This window comes from Scyliorhinus torazame, chromosome 12 (assembly GCF_047496885.1).
Source record: "Scyliorhinus torazame isolate Kashiwa2021f chromosome 12, sScyTor2.1, whole genome shotgun sequence".
Classification (NCBI taxonomy): domain Eukaryota; kingdom Metazoa; phylum Chordata; class Chondrichthyes; order Carcharhiniformes; family Scyliorhinidae; genus Scyliorhinus; species Scyliorhinus torazame.
In genome coordinates this window covers 84,763,498-84,787,172 of record NC_092718.1, presented here as the reverse complement: position 1 = coordinate 84,787,172, position 23,675 = coordinate 84,763,498, and the positions used below count along the sequence as shown (strand labels likewise).

General features: G+C 52.3%; 1 protein-coding gene across 1 annotated transcript in view; it reads right to left on the bottom strand.

Moving 5' to 3' along the window:
• Positions 1-634: 634 nt before the first annotated feature.
• Positions 635-23,675, bottom strand: part of LOC140386530 (sialic acid-binding Ig-like lectin 12) — an 84,126-nt gene continuing 61,085 nt past the window's right edge. Inside the window, exons 11-12 of the mRNA XM_072468938.1 lie at positions 4,381-4,462; positions 635-1,318 (exon numbers count right to left, since the gene is read on the bottom strand). Of these exons, the coding sequence (XP_072325039.1) occupies positions 1,127-1,318; positions 4,381-4,462 (274 nt within the window). The 3' untranslated portion in view covers positions 635-1,126. The remainder of the gene's footprint in view (positions 1,319-4,380; positions 4,463-23,675) is intronic.

The window sequence follows — 23,675 nt, the reverse complement described above, 5'->3', positions numbered from 1 at the left end:
GATAGTGCCCCCCTGGACAACCCCTCGCCACACCTGGGCCATCCCCCACCAGTCCCTTAGCACTCGAAGACCCCTCCCAGGCCAGCAGCACGGCTCCCCCTCAACTGTGGCGCCGCTGGACACAGCCCGCAGCCGCCACGCCGGGTTCACACGTGAGAGCATACGTGTCCTGCGCCATCAGGAACTCGGCCCTTCGGGGGCGGAGCATCGGGCAGGGACTTCAGGTGATGGCCTGATGCCGTCCCAATGGCGTACTCCTCGATGACGCTGTTTTGGAGGGGGCGGGGCATCCGAAACCAGGCACTGCCCCCGATTCGGTTGTAAATAGAGATTCTCCGCCCAAGCGCCAATTACGATATCGGCGTCGGGCAACGGAGAATCCAGCCCCTGATCCCCATACTCTTGGTTAGACCACACTTGGAGCATTGAGCACAGTGCTGATCTCGATAATCCTTTATTCGACCACACTTGGAGCATTGAGCACAGTGCTGATCTCGATAATCCTTTATTCGACCACACTTGGAGCATTGAGCACAGTGCTGATCTCGATAATCCTTTATTCGACCACACTTGGAGCATTGAGCACAGTGCTGATCTCGCTAATCCTTTATTCGACCACACTTGGAGAATTGAGCACAGTGCTGATCTCGATAATCCTTTATTCGACCACAGGTGAAGCACAATACTGGAATTCATATTATGGAAAATACATAATTACAGGGTGACATGTTTACATGGGAATCTTCCATCACAAATGAAGACACAGGAATTTACATAATGAAATGAGCATGTCATAACAGGTAATGATCCTTTGGAGATTGGAATTGTTTAGTAGAGTATGGCATTTTAAAACTGTGCATAACCGTCTGAGCATTTTAATCGCTTGTATTAATAGTTGTAAAATTATGCGCAATTCATAAGCACCTTGCAATCTTTGACAGCCTGGGAAAAACTGCAGCATTTAGAGAGCCCGCTCAGAACTGATAAAAAAAAGTTGAGCAACATCATATTTTTCTTTATTACTATTTGACCAAACTGGCTGCCCACAGCCCGTCTCCCTGTTTCACACTCAGTTCTGCTGGAATCTGATCTGTGTGTATTCCGTCGTCTCTCCCCTGTGAAAATTTCAGTCACCATGGGGCAGCTTCGAGAAGTTGATGTTCGCATAGAGAAGGTCGTCAGGATTGTCGGCATTCCCACATTCAGCATCACCTCCTATTGGACCTTCAGAGAGATCACGGAGAGCTGGTGTCTTCACATCTCCAGTTGTGCCTCTGTTTGTGTTCCGGGGGTCAATAATCAGCATATCCTGTTTACCCTAGAGAGAAATGGAAACAAGACATTCTCACATCATTCACTGGCAATGATAGGGTTAAATTATTGCATAGCCTCGGAAGTGACGGTTGTGGTTCAATCAATTCTCTTTCTCTTTCTGTCTCTCTCTCTCTGTCTCTCTCAATGTCTCTCTAATCTCTCTCTCTTGCTCTCTGTCTCTCAGTCTGCCTCTCTTGCTCTGTCTCTTACTCTCTATTTCTCGCTCATCCTCTCTCACTCCCAACGTGTAATGCTCTCTTTGTCGCTTTCTCTCTCTGTCTCTCATTGTCTCTTGCCCTCTATCTTCTCTGTCACTACCCCCCCCCCCCCCCCCCCCCCCCCGTGTCTCTGTCTGATGCTCTCTCTGTCTTGATCTCTTTTGCTCTCTTTCACCGGAGTCGGTCTTACATTCCAATCTCAATGCTGTTTGCAATCACAGAACTTCCAAATTGCATTCAGAGCCAATGAAGGATATTTTGTGACTTGAGTCACTGCTGTGGTGTTGGAAATGTTGCAGCCAAGGAGCACAGCAAGATCCCACAAACAACAATGCAATAATGACCCAGGCCATGTGTTTTAGTGATGTTGGTTGAGGGATGTTGGCCCAAGGACACCAGGAGGAATTCCCCTGTGATCTACTTTGAAATTGTTGGACATTTGACTTTTTATGATAACCTGATAGGGCAAATGGAGCCTTCATTTACCATCACAACTGTAAACTGGAGCCGATGACAGTGCAATGCTAGTCCCTGACAGTGTAGCATTCCATCTCAAATGACCCTTTGACAATGCAGCATTCCTTCAATACTGACCCTGCGACAATGCAGCACTCTCTCAAGACTAACTCTCCAACAGTGCAGCATCCCATCTGTCCTATCATCCGACGGTGCAACATTCCCTCAGTACTGACCCCCCAACGGCGCAGCCACTCCCACAGTATTGACACTTGACAGCGCAGCACTCCCTCATTACTGATGCGCTCCTCAGTGCTGACCCTCTGATAGTGCTGCGCTCCCTCAGTGCTGATTATCCGATAGTGCTACATTCCCTCGGAACTGACCCTCTGGCAGTGCAGCACTCCCTCAGTACTGACACTCTGACAGTGCAGCACTCCCTCAGTACTGACCCTCTGACAGTGCAGCACTCCCTCAGTACTGATGCTCCAATAATGCAGCACTCCCTCAGTGCTGACCCTCCGACAGTGCAGCACTCCCTCAGTACTGACCATCGGACAGTACAGCACTCTCTCAGTACTGACCCTCTGAGAGTGTGCAGCTCCCTCAGAACTGACCCTCAGACAGTTCAACGCTCTCTCAGTTTTGACCCTTGGACAGTGCAGCACTCCTTCAGTACTGACCTTCTGATATTGCAGCACTCCCTCAGTGCTGACACTGACAGTGCAGCATTCCATCAGTATTGACACTCCAACAGTGCGCTCCCTCAGTAGTAATCCTCCGACAGTGCAGCACTCGCTCAGTACTGATCCTCTGAGAGTCAGAGTTCCCTCAGTACTGACCCTCCGACTGCGTAGCACCCCCTCAGTACTGACACTCCAACAGTGTAGCGCTCCTTCAGCACTGACCTTTTGACAGTGCAGTACTTACTCCATCAGTGCCAATCCTCCTTCGACAGTGCAGCATCCCTCAGTACTAACCATCTGACAGTGCAGCATCCCTCTGTACTGGCACTCCAACAGTGTAACACTCCCTCAGTACTGACCCTCCGACAATGTAAAAAGAACAATACAGCACAGGAGCAGGTCCTTTAGCCCTCCAAGCCTGTACCAGACATGATACCACCCTTAGCCAAAACCCTCAGCACTTCCATGTACCGTATCCCTCTATACCCATCCTATCCATATATTTGTCAAGATGACTTTTGAACGGTGTTAATGTATCTGCTCCCTCAGTGCTGACAGTCTGACAATGCCCCGCTCCCTCAGTACTGACCCTCTGACTGTGCAGCACTCCCTCAGTACTGATCCTTGGCCAGTGCAGCACATCCTCAGTACTGACCATCTGACATAGATTATCATAGAATTTACAGTGCGGAAGGAGGCCATTCGGCCCATCGAGTCTGTACTGGCTCTTGGAAAGAGCACCCTACCCAAGGTCAACACCTCCACCCTATCCCCATAACCCAGTAACCCCACCTAACACTAAGGGCAATTTTGGACACTAAGGGGCAATTTAGCATGGCCAATCCACCTAACCCGCACATCTTTGGACTGTGCGAGGAAACCAGAGCACCCTGAGGAAACCCACGCAGACATGGGGAGAACGTGCAGACTCCGCACAGACAGTGACCCAAGCCGGAATCGAACCTGGGACCCTGGAGCTATGAAGCAATTGTGCTATCCACAATGCTACCAGTGCAGCACTCCCTCAGTACTAATCCTCAGCCAGTGCAGCACTCCCTCAGTGCTGACCTCCGTCAAGTGCAGCACTTCCTCGGTACTAACCATCCGACAATGCAGCATTCCCTTAGTACTGACTCATTGAGAGTACAGCACTCCCTCAGTTCTGACACTCCGATAGTGTAGCAGCACTCCCTCAGTCCTGACCCTTGGATAGTGCAGCACTGCCTTAGCACTAACCCTCCGACAGTGCAGCACTCCCTCAGTACTGACCCTCCAACAGTGCAGTGCACCCTGAGTACTGACCCTCCGACAGTGTAGCACTTCCTCAGTACTGATCCTCTGACAGGGCGGCATGGTAGCATAGGCGTGAGCACTGCTGCCTTAGAGCGCCAGGGACCCAGGTTCAATTCTGAGTTCAATTCCGGCCTTGGGTGGCTGGGTGGAGTTTGCACTCATTCACCGTGAATGTGACTCTGCTGGAAGCCAATTTAGAACACTCACTTGAATGCGGATGAGACTGTGAGCCCTCTGACTCAGAGAGAGAGAGTGATAGAGAGTCAGAGAGGGAAAGAAAGGGAGAGAGAGACATGCTAATCATTGATGACAGCACAGGTAGGAATCTGTGGGTCTCCCACTGGGGATCTGGGATACGTATTATCTACATATTGAGACAGAAGCTTTGTAGTGAATGTAAAAAGTTTCTGTACCTGGTGCTTCACATGGACTGGTCTGGTACTCAATGAAAGATCTTTGGTTTCTGAACCTCTTTCCTTATTCAATGTCTTTCTCCTGCAATAATACAATATCGCACTGTGGTTATTATATATCAGAGAGTCAGTGCGGCACAGACACAGAACCCAGTAACATTACACAAACTTACAAAAAACTTCTTTTTTTTGATTTGTCTTTAAGCGATATCAACTTGACATCACGAGAAGGGAAGTGTGACATGTGATCCAGTCTGAGGTTCACTTTTAGCAGAGCACACACCCACAGATCTGGGGCGGGATTCTCCGATATCGGCTCCAAAAACGGCTCGAATCAGTCCTGCATCGCGCCACCCCAAAGGTGTGGAAGTCTCTGCATCTTGAGGGGCCGAGCCCTCACCTTGAGGGGCTAGGCCTGTGCCGGACTGATTTCCGCTCCGCCAGCTGGCGGGAAAGGCCTTTGGTGCCTCGCCAGCTGGCGCAGAAATGACTTTGCCAGGCGGCGCATGCGTGGGAGCGTCAGCGGCCGCTGACCATGGAGACCATGGCGAAGGCGGAAGGAAAAGAGTGCCCCCACGGCAAAGGCCCGCCCGCGGATTGGTGGGCCCCGATTGCGGGCCAGGCCACCATGGGGGCACCCCCGGGGCCAGATCGCCCCGCGCCCACCCCCAAGACCCCGGAGCCTGCCCGCGCCGCCGTGTCCCGCCATCCCAAAGGTGGTTCAATCCACGCTGGCCGTCGTGGGTTGACAGCGGCGGGACTTCAGCCCATCGCGGACCAGAGAATCGCTGGGGGATTCCCGCCGACCGGCGCGGCGCGATTCCCACCCCCGCCGAATCTCCGGTGGCGGAGAATTCGCGACACGGTGGGGGCCGGATTCACGCCGGCCCCCGGCGATTCTCCTACCCGGTGGGGGGGGGGTCGGAGAATCGCGCCCCAGATGTCTTCACCTTTATCCTGATCTATAACTTCCCTCATGTGCCTAGTCTTAATAAATTAATTCATAACATGCTTACAAAATCCCCTAAAAGAGATTGGTGCCTTGTGCTTGTACAGTAAATAAGGCGTATTATATCATTAGATAAATGCAACATGATAATTGGTGCTCATAAGACAGGTTGCAACAAGCTTAAGAATAGGTACATCATGATGATCAGCCTTAGATTATCCTACATGGCATGAGAAGGCTTTACTCGGTCCTCAACGAGTTCACGGTGTCGGAGAGTGTTGCAAACGCAGCATGGTGCCTGCGCAGGAAAGTTTCAGAGACACAGCACCGGTCATGTGCTCAAATAAAGAGCTGGTCAGTAGATGAATCCCTCCTGTTGAGCCTGCCCAGTTCCATGAGTGGACTGTAGGTCCAGAGACCCGGCACCAGATTAACGCAGTCAGTAAAGGCGAGTGACGAGTGTGTGAGCCAGATCGATAACGAGCAAAGGAGAGTGGCATGTTAGCACAGTGGTTAGCACTGCTGCCTCTCAGCACCAGGGACCCAGGTTTGATTCCCGGCTTGGGTCACTGTCTTTGCAGGGTCTGCACGTTCTCCCCGTGTCTGCGTGGGTTTCTTTTGGGTGCTCCAGTTTCCTCCCCGTAGCATCTTTGGATGCTATATTGCCCCTTGGTGTCCAAACGGTTCAGTTGGATTACGGGGATAGGGTGGAGGTGTGAGCTTGGTTGGGGTTCTCTTTCCAAGGGCATGGTGCAGTCTCGATGGGCCTAATGGCCTCCTTCTACACTGTAAATTCTATCATTCTCTGAGTCAAAGAAAAAGACAGTCATAAGGTTACGATTATAATGGTCGGCTTCAAGAGTTCCTGAACAATAGTTTGAATTGAGAAGCAAAGTCGTAAGTACCACAATTAGTCTTCATGGACACAGCTTCGGAAAACATGTGAAAGCAGCTTCAGCAATACTCTCCCAGTTACTATAAAAGAAGGAAGGTTAAAAGGAGGTATTGTCAAAATGTCAACTAAAATCCAGAGTTTAAATTGGGAAACAGCCGACCTACTATCCAAATTTAAAATGTCTTAACAGTGAACAGAGCTATGGTTTCTTGATTCATGTGTGTCTGCGCCCGACAAGCTAGCCTTACAATGGACCTCGCAATTGGGAGCGAAGTACTACATAGGCTGAACACGTCAGGAGTTCCAAAGAGGAGTTAATAGATTTCCATTGGAAAACTGATTCAGTATCTGGCTAAACTTCTGTGTTCATCAACTCGAGTTTGTGATGTTCTTTGCTTTGTGGATGATGATGACTTGAAGTTGAGTGTCTTACAAAGAACTTCAAACTATATAAAAGCAAATTACTGCGGATGCTGGAATCTGAAACGAAAGAGAAAATGCTGGAAAATCTCAGCAAGTCTGGCAGCATCTGTAGGGAGAAAAAAGAGCGAACGTTTCGAGTCTGATGACTCTTTGTCAAAGCTCAAAGAACATCAAGCTATGTTTCAAACAAAGCTTATTTAGTAACACTACAACTAAACTAGGTTCGAACCAACTTACTAAGATATGAATATGACAAGATACATGAAGACTATTATTCTATCTACAGAGCTTCTGAAAACACAACTACTCTCTACCCCGCCTAATCACCTATTCCCAGAATCAAGGTATCATGTGATCCAGGTGTGTGCTCTTGATCACCATTTAGTGGCTGGAAGCATACACATTAAATTGTTAACCCTTCATTTACTATACAATATGTATATTTGGGTAGCAGTGTTGCTTCACAGCTCCACGGTCCCAGGTTCGATTCCCGGCTTGGGTCATTGTCTGCGTGAAGTTTGCATGTTCTCCCTGTGTCTGCGTGGGTTTCCTCCAGGTGCTCCGGTTTCCTCCCACAAGTCCCAAAAGACGTGCTTGTTCGGTGAATTGGATATTCTAAATTCTCCCTCTGTGTATCTGAACAGGTGCCGGAATGTGGCGACTAGGGGCTTTTCACAGTAACTTCATTGCAGTGTAAATGTAAGCCTGCTTGTGACAATAAAGATTATTATTATATTGTCACAGAATTCATGTCATTTTGAAAACAGCTGGCAGAATCCAGAGTCCACTTTGTCAGCAGGAACACATAACAGGGTGATCCTGTGATTTTTCTAAAACAGACAGAACTTTGAGGCAGATTCACATCCACTCCCATAGTAGTGTTTCAGAAAGATCTGAAAGACAATCCCAAAAGTATAGCATCAAACAGCTACTCAAGGGTGGATATAAGGTGTGGGCTTAAGTTTGGTGCTCTTTTCAAGGGCCGGTGCAGACTCGATGGGCCGATTGGCCTTCTCCGACACTGTAAATTCTATGATTCTATGATTCTAAGTGTAAGGAACCTCTTTAAAATCCTTTCATGATCCTGGTTCCCTTTTTAAGGCTTGTCCTGCTGGCTGTTTTTAAACCTACAGAAGTTTGGTTTTGAACTGCAACCCCTGCTGCAAGCTGCTATTTGAACTGACCCAGACACACCCCTTGATCCAGTGTGCTTTGTGGCATAGCACATGATGTTATTTTATTGGGCTTGGCTAGCAGCCAACCCCTCTTCTGCAATTCCGGTACCTGTTAAATAGAACATAGAACATTACAGCGCAGTACAGGCCCTTCGGCCCTCGATGTTGCGCCGACCTGTGAAACCACTCTAAAGCCCATCTACACTATTCTCTTATTGTCCAAATGTCCGATATCCATATCCCCCATATCCCACCTCCCCATATCCACCCTCCCCCATATCCCCCCCCATATCCCCCCTCCCCATATCCCCATATCCCCCCCTCCCCCATATCCCCCTCCCCCATATCCCCCTCCCCATATTCCCCCTCCCCCATATCCCCCCTTCCCCATATCCCCCTCCCCCATACCCCCCATATCCCCCCTCCCCCATATCCCCCTCCCCCATATCCCCCTCCCCATATTCCCCCTCCCCATATCCCCCTCCCCATATCCCCCTCCCCCATATCCCCCTCCCCATATCCCCCATATCCCCCTCCCCATATCCCCCATATCCCCCCTCCCCATATCCCCCCTCACCATATACCCCTCCCCCATATCCCCCCTCCCCATATCCCCCATATCCCCCCTCCCCCATATACCCCATATACCCCCTCCCCATATCCCCCATATCCCCCCTCCCCCATATCCCCCTCCCCATATCCCCCCTCCCCCATATCCCCCATACCCCCCTCTCCCATATCCCCCCTCCCCTTATACCCCCTCCCCCATATACCCCCTCCCCATATCCCCCATATCCCCCTCCCCATATCCCCCCTCCACATATCCACCCTCCCCCATATCCCCCATATCCTCCCTCCCCCATATCCCCCATATCCCCCCTCCCTCATATCCCCCATATCCCCAAGTGAATCCAGCCCTAACCTTAACCTCTGCAATACACGCGCAACCGATGGCGTGCATTCATATACCTGTCTAACACTGTTGCCTTTTACCCCTGCCACCACCCCCACCCCCCACCACCCCCCCCCCCCCCCCCCGACCGCCACAGGAGGAACGCGCACACAACACCAGGGAGCATGTGAGGACTGGAGGAGGCCCCGCTGATGAGACGCCACTGACCGAACACGAGGAAAGGGCCCTGGAACTGGCTGGCGGACCTGAGGACCGGGAGGTTGCTGATGCAGAGGTCGGGGGCGTACTAGCAAGTGAGCCACCGACAGCCCGTCCCCATATCCCCCCTCGCCTATATCCCCTCCCCCATATCACCTGATCACTGCCTGCGTGCCTAACCATGCATGCTTCATTGTGTATCGCAGGAACAAACGTCAAGGCACCCATCCCCGCAGATGCAGACCGCCCGCTGAATGCCCCTCGGAGGCCATGGGAGACGGAGAGACCCGGACTCTCCGGAATGCGACGCCCGCAGGATGCCCCTCGCAAACCACGGGAGACGGAGAGACCCGGACCCTCCGGCATGCGAAGCCCGCAGGATGCCCCTCGCACACCACGGGAGACGGAGAGACCCGGACCCTCCGGCATTCGACGCCCACAGGATGCCCCTCGCACACCACGGGAGACGGAGAGACCCGGACCCTCCGGCATGCGACACCCGCAGGATGCCCCTCGCACACCATGGGAGAAGGAGAGACCCGGACCCTCCGGCATGCGACGCCCGCAGGATGCCCCTCGCACACCACGGGAGACGGAGAGACCTGGAGCAACAGGGAGACGACGCCCCCGTCACGTGCGGGTGCAACGACGCAGGCTTGTGCCATCCAGCGACGAGAGGGGCAGCCACAGGCCCCAGTCACAGCCGAGCCAGGACACCCCTACCCAGGACACCCCTACCCAGGACACCCCTACCCGGGACACCCCTACCCGGGACACCCCTACCCAGGAAGACGAAATACCGGACAGTGACTCAGAGTGGATGGGTGGAGACGAACCCCCACCCCAAAGTGCCATGGATGGGTGGGACGAAGAGCACGACACAACGCCACTGCTGTCACCAACACCCTCCACCATCGCAGAAACACTCACCATGGTTGGGCACTTTAGTGATGAGGCGTCTGGTACACTCACTGGTGCGCACAACACAGCCATCCCGGTACAGCAGGTGGAGGTAGGAGCAGCAGAGGGGCCGGGCGGTCGGAGGGCAGCCCAGCCCAAGCGAACATCTGCCGCCCAGATGGATCCCAGGTTCCTGGAGTTACCACACCCACACATATATCCGATGCAACCACCGACCCGGAGACGAGCGAAGAGGGTGACGGCCGGCATGCGGCGGCTGCAGTCGCAGGTGGAGGAGTCCACCCGCGTCCAGGAGCTGGGAGTGGTGCCGGTCATACGTGCCACCCAGGCCGACACCGCACGGGTGGCGTCCGCGGTGGAGGCAATGGGTGCGACGGTGTCAGACATGGGGAACAGTTTGTGAGGCCTGGGGCTTTCCGTGCCAGCGGAGTCTGTGGCCCAGGACATGGCTGCCCTCTCACAGGAGGCCATGAGCCAGTGCCAGCGCCAGATGGCAGAGGCGCTGGAGCGCACAAAGACTCACGAGAGACGAATAGAGATGAAGTCGATGAGGCTTTATTAAGCGTGACTTGTTTCCCGCAGTTCAGTAGCAGACTGGCCTGCGGGGGAGAACTCCTGGTTCTTATACTCCGCCTTCAGGGCGGAGCTAGAGGTCAACAGCCAACCAGGACCCGGGATCTGTCAGCCAATGACATCACGGTTTCACAGTCCCACATGACCCCTAATGCATACTACCACAGGCGCTCAACGCCATGGCCCAGTCTCTGCAGGCCATGGCCCAGTCTCAGCAGGCCATAGCCCAGTCTCAGCAGGCCATAGCCCAGTCTCTGCAGGCCATAGCCCAGTCTCAGCAGGCCATAGCCCAGTCTCAGCAGTCCATGGCCCAGTCTCAGCAGGCCATCGCTGAGGGCATCGGCGCCAGTGGCCATGTGCGAGCCGGCGTCGCACAGTCACAGACAGGGTTTGCCAATCCCCTGGGCTCCATGGCTGCAAACCTGCAGACCCCTGTCGATACCAGCACGGGCCTCCAGGACTGGCAGCGCCAGATGTCGGGGGGGGGGGGCGTCGGATGGCCAGTCCGTTCGCATCCCCCACCCATGTAGAGGCTTGGGGGCCATCGAGCACCCCGAGGGAGGAGGAGGTGGTGTGGTCCGTCCCGGGTCCCCCTGTAGGGGAGGTCCCGGAACATCGCGACACCTCGGACTTCCCCCCCTTCCGTCCCAGGTGCATCAGGTGGGCAACGGGCAGGACAGGCTGGCAGCTCGCCATCCCAGTCACCCGGGCCGCAGCCTGGCCCATCTAGGCCAGGACGCCCCAGGAAACGGCCGCCAAAGGGATCCCGTGTCAGAGGGCAGGAATCACAGGAGTCCACCTCCAGTTCTGCTGTACCGTCTGGGGAACCACGTAGACGTAGTCAAAGGGCCCGTAAGGCCAAACAATTAGACACTGAGTAAGTTGGCACAGGTGCAGGGCACAGATGAGTTTTAGGGACTAGGGCAATTGCATGAACTCCTTTGGTTACTAAAGTCAATGTTACACCGACAGAAGCTGCCTTTGTGCTCTGTCCAAAGCGTGCGGGGGTGTCATGTACGTTGAGCGCAAGTGTGTGTGTGAGGGGTGGTCTTACCTCAGCCCCAGGTGAGTCTGCCCCCTTCCCCCTGGGCCGCCATCAACATCCCCCCGGGCAGAGGACGTGACCATGCACTGCAGTGTCACAGCCGCATGCAGGGATGGTCCGGGTGGATGGTGGTACTGTGGCCATGGGTCAGACATAGTCCAACGATGTGGAGCCAGGAGCCCATCGCAGGGCGGGTTGTCATCATCCTCCATGGCCTGCAATAGACACGCGTTCACCCGCAACTGTGTGAGCCCGGCCATTGTGCCGCAGGTGGATCGGCAATGGGGGGGGGTGGTGTGCATGCGGGTGGGGTGGGTGGGGTTGGGGAGGGGGGTGAGGGTGCTGGGTGGGTGGATGGGTGGGGGGCGTGGGTGGTCAGCTGTTGCCATGGTGTGCGGTCTGTGGCCATACTACCCGATTCCCACGCCCATCTAGTCAGTGAAGCGGGCGGCTATCAGTCTGTCCCGTGCCCGCTGGGCCAGCCGGTAACGGTGGACAGCCACCCTCCTGTGTCTAGCCCATCTGCCCTAACCATTGCCCCCATCCCCCTCATCTGGGGAGGTCTGCGCCTCTTCCTGCTGCTCCTCCACTCTGCCCTCCTCTGCCTGCGGCACATCGCCCCTCTGTTGGGCTATGTTGTGCAGGACGCAGCACACCACAATGATGCGGCCAACCCTATCTGACTGATACTGGAGGGCGCCCCCAGAGAGGTCCAGGCACCTGTAACGCATCTTCAGCACGCCAAAGCACCTATCACTCCCCCTGTCGCTACATGGGCATCATTGTAGCGGTTCTCCGCCTCATTGCGTGGCCTCCGTATAGGCGTCATCAGCCACGATCGCAATGGGTAGCCCCTGTCGCCCAGCAACCAGCCCCTCAGCCGTGGATGGCGTCCCTCGTACGTGCCGGGGATGGATTACCGCGACAACACGTATGAGTCGTGTACACTGCCCGGGTAACGGGCGCAGACGTGCAGGATCATCATGCGGTGGTCGCAGACCACCTGTATTTTCATCGAATAGGTCCCCTTCCTATTGCTGAACACGGCCCTGTTATCTGCAGGTGGCCGCACGGCGACATGCATCCCATCAATCGCGCCCTGGACCATGGGGAACCCGGCCACGGCAGAGAAGCCCACGGCCCGGGCATCTTGGCTGGCCCGGTCCACAGGGAAGCGGATGTAGCGGTGCGCCATGGCATATAGGGCATCTGTCACTGCCCGGATGCACCGATGCACCGATGTCTGCGAAATGCGGGACAGGTCCCCACTCGGTGCCTTGAATGACCCCGTTGCATAAACGTTCAGGGCCACCGTAACCTTGACGGACACGGGGAGAGGGTGTCCCCCGCCAGTGCCACGCGGTGACAGGTGTGCCAGCAGGTGGCAGATGTGTGCCACGGTTTCCCGCCTCATCCGGAGTCACCTCCTGCATTCCATGTCTGTGAGGACCTGGTATGACAGCGGGGGCCGGTACACACAGGGCGCCCTCGGGTGCCTCCGTTGCCGTGGGACCGCGACGTCCTCCTCCCCCTCCTCGTGCTGTCGGTCAGGTGTCCCTCCAGCCTGGGCGGCTGCCGCCTGCCTCTCTGCGGCAGCCTGTGCCGCCTCTCTGGCACGCTCCTCCTCATACAGGGCAACATAGACATTAGCGGCTGCCGCCACGGCGGCCAACATCGCTGGATGATCGGAAAACATGACGGCCTGGTTGGGGGGGGAGGGGTGGGAACGACGACATGTCATCATTGCCTATATCCCCTCCTCCCCCCAGCCAGGTGGCATGGACCGCATGGGTCCAACTGTTGGAGGCTGGCACCTGGCCAGTTGGACCAACTCACTTGGCCTCACATCCCCCTCCCCGGCACGGGCCCCCCATCCCCGGCACGGACCCCCCCCATCCCCCTCCCCGGCACGGAGCCCCCCCCCCCATCCCCCTCCCTGGCACGGGCCCCCCCTCCCCGGCACGGAACCCCCATCCTCCTCCCCGGCATGGACCCCCCCATTCCTCTCCCCAGCACGGACCCCCCGTCCCCCTCCCCGGCACGGACCCCCCATCCTCCTCCCCGGCATGGGCCCCCCATCCCCCTCCCAGGCACGGACCCCCCCCCATCCCCCTCCCCGGCACTGACCCCCCATCCCCCTCCCCGGCACGGACCCCCCATCCTCCTCCCCGGCACGTGCCCCCCATCCCCCTCCCTGGCACCGACCCCCCCATCCCTCTCCCGGCACGGACCCCCCATCCCCCTCCCCGGCACGGGCCCCCCATCCTCCTGCCCGGCACGGACCCCCCATCCTCCTCCCCGGCACGGACCCCCCCATTCCCCTCCCCAGCACGGACCCCCCATCCTCCTCCCCGGCACGGACCCCGCATCCCCCTCCCCGGTACGGGCCCCCCGACCCCCTCCCCAGCACGGACCCCCCATCCTCCTCCCCGGCACAGGCCCCCCATCCCCCTCCCCGGCACGGACCCCCCCCCATCCCCCTCCCCGGCACTGACCCCCCATCCCCCTCCCCGGCACGGACCCCCCATCCTCCTCCCCAGCACGTGCCCCCCATCCCCCTCCCCGGCTAATGGTAAGATTCTTGGCAGTGTGGATGAGCAGAGAGATCTCGGTGTCCATGTACATAGATACCTGAAAGTTGCCACTCAGGTTGAGAGGGTTGTTAAGAAGACGTACGGTGTGTTAGCTTTTATTGGTAGAGGGATTGAGATTCGGAGCCATGAAGTCATGCTGCAGCTGTACAAAACTCTGGTGCGGCTGCATTTGGAGTATTGCGTGCAGTTCTGGTCACCGCATTATCGGAAGGATGTGGAAGCATTGGAAAGGGTGCAGAGGAGATTTACCAGAATGTTGCCTGGTATGGAGGGAAGATCATGGGCGAAATTCTTCCCCAACGGCGCAATGTCCGCCGACTGGCGCCAAAAACGGCGCCAGTCAGCCTAGCCCCCCAACATTGAGGGGCTAGGACGGCGCCAGAGGGATTTCCGCCCCGCTCAATTCTCCGGCCCGGATGGGCCGAAGTCCCGCCCAGAAATTGCCTGTCTCGCCGGCGTAAATCAAAGCTGGTATTTACCGGCGGGACCAGGCGGCATGGGCGGGCTCCGGGGTCCTGGGGGGGGGGCGCGGGGCGATCTGGAGCACAGGTTGACCCCGATTAAAAGGAGGTTTGATTTACGTCGACGTGACCGGTCATCACGTCGACGGGACTTAGGCTCATCCGGACGGGTGAATATCGGCAGGCCCAAAATCGGCTGCCTTGCGCACACCCGTGCTATTCTCCGACGTCTGAGGCTCCATTAACGCCCCGCCGACTTTTCTCCATTCGGAGACTTTGGCAACCGGCAGAGGCGGGATTCACGGCGGCCAACGGCCATTCGCCGACCCCCCGCTGGGTCGGAGAATGGCCGCTGGCCACCGTGAATCCCGCCCCCGTCCCCGCCGAAGTCTCCGGTACCGGAGATTGGCCGGGGGTGGGAATCGTGCCGCGCCGGTTGGCGGGACCCCCCGCTCAATTCTCCGGCCCGGATGGGCCGAAGTCCCGCCCAGAAATTGCCTGTCTCGCCGGCGTAAATCAAAGCTGGTATTTACCGGCGGGACCAGGCGGCATGGGCGGGCTCCGGGGTCCTGGGGGGGGGCGCGGGGCGATCTGACCCCATGGGGTGCCCCCACGGTGGCCTGGCCTGCGATCGGGGCCCACCGATCCACGGGCGAGCCTGTGCCATGGGGGCACTCTTTCCCTTCCGCCTCCACCACGGCCTCCACCATGGCGGAGGCGGAAGAGACTCTCCCCACTGCGCATGCGCGGGAAACTGTCGGCGGCCGCTGAAGCTCCCGCGCATGCGCTGCATTTCCGCGCCAGCTAGCGGGGCAACAAACGCCATTTCCACCAGCTGGCGGGGCGGAAATCCCTCTGGCGCCGTCCTAGCCCCTCAATGTTGGGGGGCTAGGCTGACTGGCGCCGTTTTTGGCGCCAGTCGGCGGACATTGCGCCGTTGGGGAAGAATTTCGCCCATGATCTTCCCTCCATACCAGGCAACATTCTGGTAAATCTCCTCTGCACCCTTTCCAATGCTTCCACATCCTTCCGATAATGCGGTGACCAGAACTGCACGCAATACTCCAAATGCGGCCGCACCAGAGTTTTGTACAGCTGCAGCATGACTTCATGGCTCCGAATCTCAATCCCTCTACCAATAAAAGCTAACACACCGTACGTCTTCTTAACAACCCTCTCAACCTGAGTGGCAACTTTCAGGTATCTATGTACATGGACACCGAGATCTCTCTGCTCATCCACACTGCCAAGAATCTTACCATTAGCCCAGTACTCTGTCTTCCTGTTATTCCTCCCAAAATGAATCACCTCACACTTTTCTGCATTAAACTCCATTTGCCACCTCTCAGCCCAGCGCTGCAGCTTATCTGTGTCCCTCTGTAACTTGTAACATCCTTCCGCACTGTCCACAACTCCACCGACTTTAGTGTTATCTGCAAATTTACTCACCCATCCTTCTACGTCCTCCTCCAGGTCATTTAAAGAAATGACAAACAGCAGTGGACCCAAAATAGATCCTTGTGGTACACCACTAGTAACTGGACTCCAGTCTGAACACTTCTCATCAACCACCACCCTTTGTCTTCTTCCAGCTAGCCAATTTCTGATCCAAACTGCTAAATCTCCCTGAATCCCATGCCTCCGTATTTTCTGCAGTATCCTACCGTGGGGAACCTTATCAAATGCTTTACTGAAATCCATATATACCACATCAACTGCTTTACCCTCATCCACCTGTTTGGTCACCTTCTCAAAGAACTCAATAAGGTTTGTGAGGCACGACCTACCCTTCACGAAACCGTGTTGGCTATGTCTAATCAAATTATTCCTTTCCAGATGATTATACACCCTATCTCTTATGAACCTTTCCAAGATTTTGCCCACAACAGAAGTAAGGCTCACTGGTCTATAGTTACCGGGGTGTCTCTACTCCCCTTCTTGAACAAGGGGACAACATTTGCTATTTTTTCATCCTCCAGTCTTCTGGCACTATTCCTGTTGACAAAGATGACTTAAAGATCAAAGCCAAAGGCTCAGCAATCTCCTCCCTAGCTGCCCAGAGAATCCGAGGATAAATCCCATCCGGCCCAGGGGACTTATCTATTTTCACCCTTTCCAGAATTGTTAACACCTCCTCCTTATGAACCTCAAGCCCTTCTAGTCTAGTAGCCTGAATCTCAGTATTCTCCTCGTCAACATTGTCTTTTTCCTGTGTGAATACTGACGAGAAATATTCATTTAGCACCTCTCCTATCTCCTCGGACTCCAAGCACAACTTCCCACTACTGTCCTTGACTGGCCCTACTCTTACCCTAGTCATTCTTTTATTCCTGACATATCTATAGAAAGCTTTAGGGTTATCCTTGATCTTACCTTCCAAAGACTTCTCATGCCCCCTCCTGGCTCTTCTTATCTCTCTCTTTAGGTCCTTCCTCGCTAACTTGTCTCTCCTAATATCTCCTTCACTATCTCTCCTAATAAGGCTGGAACTTCTCTCTCTGATATCTCGGCTGGAGTGAGCTGCTCTGGACACTATCAATCCTGTGAAGGTTTAACTCCCGATTAAATGCTGATAGGATTCACAATCCAGCCAGGCCTGTCAAGGTTTTAATTCTTGATTTAAATGCTGCAAGCATTCTCTATTCAGCCGGGCCTGTGCAGGTTCTAACCTTTGTGAGATAGGTTGGGAAACGCCAAGGCTGATAATCTCTCCTGAGAATCCAAAAAGGGTCCTTCAGTCCAGGCCTTTTTCCCTCTCTCTATACCGCAGCCGAACACCCTGCGCAAAGACCAGACAAGCAGCTGAAAGGCAGAGTGGACGGTGAACTTTCTGTAAACTCTGAGCTGGAGGACTCTATCTCAGTGAGACTGAGTCATTCTGGTGGAGGCCTGTACAAGTGACGGTGACTCCAGAGGAGTCCTGCAGCCCACGAGGTTTAATTGAAGGCACATTCAAAAAGATCCAAACCAACTGATGATTTCAAGATCACCGACTACAAGAACTACCAACTCAGCAGCAAAGATTCATCTCGGTCCTTTTAATCCCTGTTATTTTTGAACCTTTCCTTCCCGACAGTATCTATTGTGTGTGTCTGGGTGGCGGGTGGGACGGGGTTTGGGGAATAGTTAGATTAGTAGACCATTATTCTATTGTTTCCATGACCTGTTCATCTCCTCTTGTTATAAATAAAGTTTTTTTAAATGTTTTACTTACAAATCTGGTGCCTGTAAGCCATTGGAGCAGTCAAGGTTCACAGATGTCATGAAAACACATAAATTATTGGTTAATTCGCTTAAATTGGGACTCCAAGGCCAATGGGGCTTGAATTGACACAAGCCCGGTGTGTCATAACAGAAGCGATCCTCGCTTGCAGGTCCGAAGCAAAATCCCAATTCATGACACACTCACTAGAGCACCCAAACCCAGTAAGGCATGTGATAGGTGTGGTTTCCTGTATGCACCAAGGAATTTCCAACTTTTCATCAACTCTGCAAGGAATGATGCAGAAAGGGCTTTTGACAATGGCAGTGCACTGGAGAAAATGCTGATGCAGCTACAAAGGGCCATACACTGATTCCAAGCAGATTGTTCATGATGGGTACCGACAGGCAATAAGAACGACCGTCTGCTAGACCATCAGAAACGTATGCATCAGGTAACTGACAAAACAGAAAATAATGATGATGTGTGCACGGGAAGACAATGAACACATTTCACATCATCAATTTCATGGAAAATATAATGCCGTCAAACTGTTCAAAGTGTTTGCCAAGATTCTGTCCTCACGAAGTTGGTTCTTACTCATGATTGGCCAAGATTGACAGCGGGCAAGTGCTAACATCCTCTCCCTGCAAATTCTAAAATACAGGTTGTGGCGCACAAAGACTCCGTGAGACGAATAGAGTGAAGTCGATGAGGCTTTATTAAGCGTGTCTGTTCCCCAGCAGCCCGATAGTAAACTGGCCTGCGGGGGAAGGCACCGGCTTCTTATACTTCACCTTCAGGGCCGAGTATGAGGTCAACGGCCAACCAGGACCCGGGATCTGTCAGCCAATGACATTAGGGCTTCCAGTCCCACATGACCCCCAATACATACTACCACACAGGTATCCACAGAAATGGAAGGCCATGGTGAAAGCTGCTGTGAAACTTGCTGCGGTGTAACATTCAGCGTACAACAGTTCACTAATTCCATCCGGGTTCCATCATCCTGGAGTGCAAAAACAATCAATCTTCCTGGGTGTCACACATGGAAACTAAAGGCCTGACAATTGCAGGTCTATCAGTTTTATGTGACCCCCACATTAAAAACAATCCATAGAACCATAGAGAAGTTACATCGCAGAAAGAGGCCTTTAAGCCCATCCTGTCTCCTCCAGCCAAATAGAGAAAAACACAACTGGCCACTCATTTTCATCCCATTTTACAGCACATGTTCGGAAGCCTCTGAAATGTGACATCAACCTTCAGCAGATCAATTTCTTTAGTTCTATTTATTCCAGTATTGGCACATTGCCAATCCAAGTAAAATCAAGGATATTAAAGCCATGCCAATCCCTCAAGATAAGGATGATCTTCAAAGGTGGCTGGGTCTTTTTAATTTCTTGTCTCTATACATCCCAATTTTGCTCAAAAAACATCGTCACTAGGAGAATTGTTGAGAGGTGATGTGCCTTTCCAATTGCACAAAAACCAATAGCTCTTCAAAGTTGAAACAGTCATTATCAGAAGGAATTATCCTGGAGACAGATGTCTAACTGAAATGTTTGGAAACATGGATACTAAGAAAGGGCAAACTGATAGCAATTGCTTCAAAATCTGTCTGTAACGCCATCCAACTTCTCCAACATCGAGCTTTATTGTTTCAAATCATACCTATCTATTTGGCAAATGATTTGTGGTAGCGACAGACCACAAACCACTTGATAATTTGATGAAAACAATTCACTAATACATCACCATTGCAAAGTCTCTGGATGAAGATACAGGTTGCGACTGTGAGATTAGGTACAAGCCAGGTAACTTGATGATCACATCAGATACACAGAGCTGATTGTCTAACCCAGTGAAAACAGAGGATATATCCATAGGCCTATAAGTTTATTTCATTGACATCGACCTTGTTCTTCAAATTCATGTGGTGCATTTTTCACGTTGCAATTGCCAGCAGTTACAGAAAAAAACAGCAAAAGATTCTACATGACAGAAACTAGCAAACCATCATTGAAAGATGATCTGAATCAATTCAGCATGTGCACAAGCACGTGAGACAATTTTAGCCTTATTGACGTGAGCTCAGCATCTCCCAAGGAATCATTTTAACGGCAGGCAGGTCAACATGCCAGAATCTTTGTGACCTGATATTCTTCAACAACTCCATCACTCGGGCATGGGCATAGATCAAATGAGACGACTCACAAGAGAATGATTTGATTGGCCAGGTATGAAGAATGACATTGAGATCATTGTCAAGATGTGTGAGGCATGTCAAGAGCGTATGACAAGACTCATTGATTCGACATAAAGTTCCTACCCATCCTTGGTCCAAAATTGCATCTGATCTCTTTCATGTTCGTGACACTGACTCCATCATCAACGTCGACTACTTTACCAAATACCTCAATGTTCAACATTTGCACAACACATCAAACAGAACTGTTGCACAATCTCCAAGTGCTACTTTCAGATAATTTGGTGTGTCTCGTGATATCATTTCAGGTAACAGTCGCAATTTATTGGTATGATTGGAAGTGGATTATAGATCACACTACTTCTCATTATCCAAGGCCTGGCTATTGAATGATTCACTTGGTGAAATCCCTAATTCTCAAAAGTAGTCAGACAAAATCTATATGTTGTCATGTTACATCTGAGAGTGATACCTTTAATTGCGACTATTCCATCACTGACAGAGCTCAAGTTTGGCAGACCAGTGATTATTGATATACCTATTCTTACCCATTATATTCGCTGAGAACTAGAGCACAACTTTTATAACTGCAATAGAAGATGACCAACGTGCACAAAGATAATTCAGGTACATAATTGCCAGGTTTACAATTGGGACAACAATTTCAGATCCAGGATCCAACAGAAGGTACGTGGAAACCAGCCGAGGTGACAAGGATTCATTCAGAACCAAGGTCCAGTGACGTAATTACACACAGAGGCGCAAGGGTGAGGTATAACTGCGGACAAATCAGATCCATTCCAGCTCCTGAATCACCTTATAGTCTTACTGCATTGAGAACAAGATCCCAAATGCAACTAGGAACAATATTCAAGCTAGACAACCTCACAGATCACTGTGAGAAATGAAAGAAGCCTCCAGACAAGGTGACCATTACAAGATCTGCGTGTACCAGTTGATTTCCTCTCTGCTTTAGAGACTCAAATTCATCTGTTTATGTACTTATGTAATCATATCTAAACATAAATATGTATTGTAAATAATTATAGTTCTTAAGGAAGGAGAAGTATCCTGAAAAAGAAAGGTTGCTGTTGGAATACATCTTTAAGGGATATCAACATGACATCATGCGAAAGGTCAAGGAGACACAGCCTGAGTGAATGAGACACAGACAGAGTGAGAATTTGGTAATTTGGTGCAGTGAGGTAACCAAGAAAGGTAAGTGGTTAATCTAATTTTGCTGTTTTTCAGTTAAAAGTGCAGTGTAGATTAGTGTCTGATTGGCTGAAGCTGCCCCCACCCTAATTGCTGAGAGGCAGTTATCTGGCAGTCAGCTGAGGCCTGTTAAGGGGCACAAAGGTACACATTGTATTCTTCTCTTTGAAGTTTTAGTGTGAGTCATCCTAAAGTCTGTATAAAAGACAGACAGAAAGCGCACTTAGTAAGCATTGCGCAGGTCAAGGAGACACAGCCTGAGTGAGTGAGACACAGACAGAGTGAGAATTTGGTGCAGTGAGATAATTCGGTAAAGAGTGGGAGAAGGTGCTTTTTCCCGACTGTTTTGTTCTCTCTCTTTCTTCGGGCCTAATTTCGGGAGCCGTTTGGAGGAGGAGGAGCAGTCTCTGTGAGTATAAAAACCTAACGTTACTTCCTGTTTCCAGTTTATTTTTCCAAAAGTGATGTCAGAGGGAAGCTGTGATCTGATTGGTTGATAGCAAATCTGCCCCAAATTAAAAGAAAACACAGCTAAACTCGTAAACTTAAATTAAACTAATTAATTAATTAGTGCTGGCTGGTCAGGTGATGTGATGGAGCTGCTTGATGTGGAAGCTGGCAGATCCCATTGCGAGCTGCAGCGACCACATCTGCAGTAAGTGTTGGCTGCTCGAAGAGCTCCGGCTCAGAGTTGATGAGCTGGAGTCTGAGCTTCAAACACTGAGGCACATCCGGGAGGGGGAGACTTACCTGGACACTGTGTTTCAGGAGGCAGTCACACCTGTCAGAGTAAGTAGTTAAAATCCTGCCAGTGGCCAGGGACAGCAGGGTGCGACTGCAAGTCAGGCAGGTAAAGGGAACCAGCAGTCAGGAACTCAGGAGCCTCAGCCCTTGACACTGTCCAACTGGTATGAGGCACTTGCTCCCTGTGTGGATGGCGAACAGGGCTGCAGGAAGGATGAGTCAGCTGACCAAGGCACCATGGTTCAGCAAGCCATTCAAGGGGAGGGAGTAAATAGGCAAGTTGTAGTTGTAGGGGATTCTATTATCAGGGGGATAGATAGTATCCTTTGTGAGCAGGATAGAGAGTCCCGCATGGTATGTTGCCTGCCTGGTGCTAGGGTGCGGGACATCTCTGACCGGCTTGAAAGAATACTGGAGAGGGAGGGGGAGGATCCAGTTGTTGTGGTCCATGTCGGTACCAACAACATAGGCAAGTCTAGGAAAGAAGACCTGTTTAGAGATTATAAAGAGCTAGGATTCAAATTAAAAAACAGGTCCTCAAGGGTCATAATCTCCGGATTACTGCCCGAGCCATGTGCAAATTGGCATAGGGAGGCAAGAATAAGGGAAGTTAATACGTAGCTGAAAGAGTGGTGTGGGAAAGAGGGGTTCCTTTTCATGGGACACTGGCATCAGTTTTGGGACAGGGGGGACCTATACCGTTGGGATGGTCTCCACCTGAACCGAGCTGGGACCAATGTTCTGGCGAAAAGAGTAAATAGGGTGGTCAATCGGACTTTAAACTAGAGATTGGGGGGGAAGGGAAAGTCAGGGAACCAAGAGGTGAAGTAATCAGTGGGAAGCGCAGCTGCTTAGGAATGCAAAAAAGCACGAACAGACAGAACTCAAGAGTGGTTACGATTGTCCCCATCCCACAAAATATGACACAGTGTATGGAAAGGCTCAGTAAACCAAGGTCCACCACACTAAGAAAACAAAAAGGGACGGTCAATAGAGAATTAAAGGTGCTATATTTAAATGCGCGCAGTGTACGGAACAAGGTAGATGAGCTTGTGTCCCAGATTGTGACTGGCAGGTATGATGTGGTAGGCATCACAGAGACGTGGTTGCAGGGTGTTCAGGACTGGCATTTAAACATCCAGGGATTCACAACCTATCGAAAAGACAGAGGTGGGCAGAGGGGGCGGGGTTGCCTTGTTAATTAGGAATTAAATTAAATCAATAGCACTAAACGACATAGTGTCAGATGATGTGGAGTCTGTGTGGGTAGAGTTGAGGAACCACAAAGGCAAAAAAACCATAATGGGAGTTATGTACAGGCCTCGTAACAGTGGTCAGGATCGGGGGCACAAAATGCACCACAAAATAGAAAGTGCATGTCAGAAAGACAAGGTCACAGTGATCATGGGGGACTTCAATATGCAGGTGGACTGGGTAAATAATGCGGCCAGTGGACCCAAGGAAATGGAATTCATTGAATGTTTACAGGAGGGCTTTTTCGAACAGCTTGTGATGGAGCCCACGAGGGAACAGGCCATTCTGGACTTAGTGTTATGTAATGAGCCAGACTTGATTAAAGATCTTAAAGTAAGGGAGCACTTAGGAGGCAGTGATCATAATATGGTAGAATTCAATCTCCAATTTGAAAGAAAGAAGGTAGAATCAGATGTAAAGGTGTTCCAGTTAAATAAAGGTAACTACAGGGGCATGAGGGAGGAACTGACGAAAATCGACTGGGAGCAGAGCCTAGTGGGAAAGACAGTAGATCAGCAATGGCA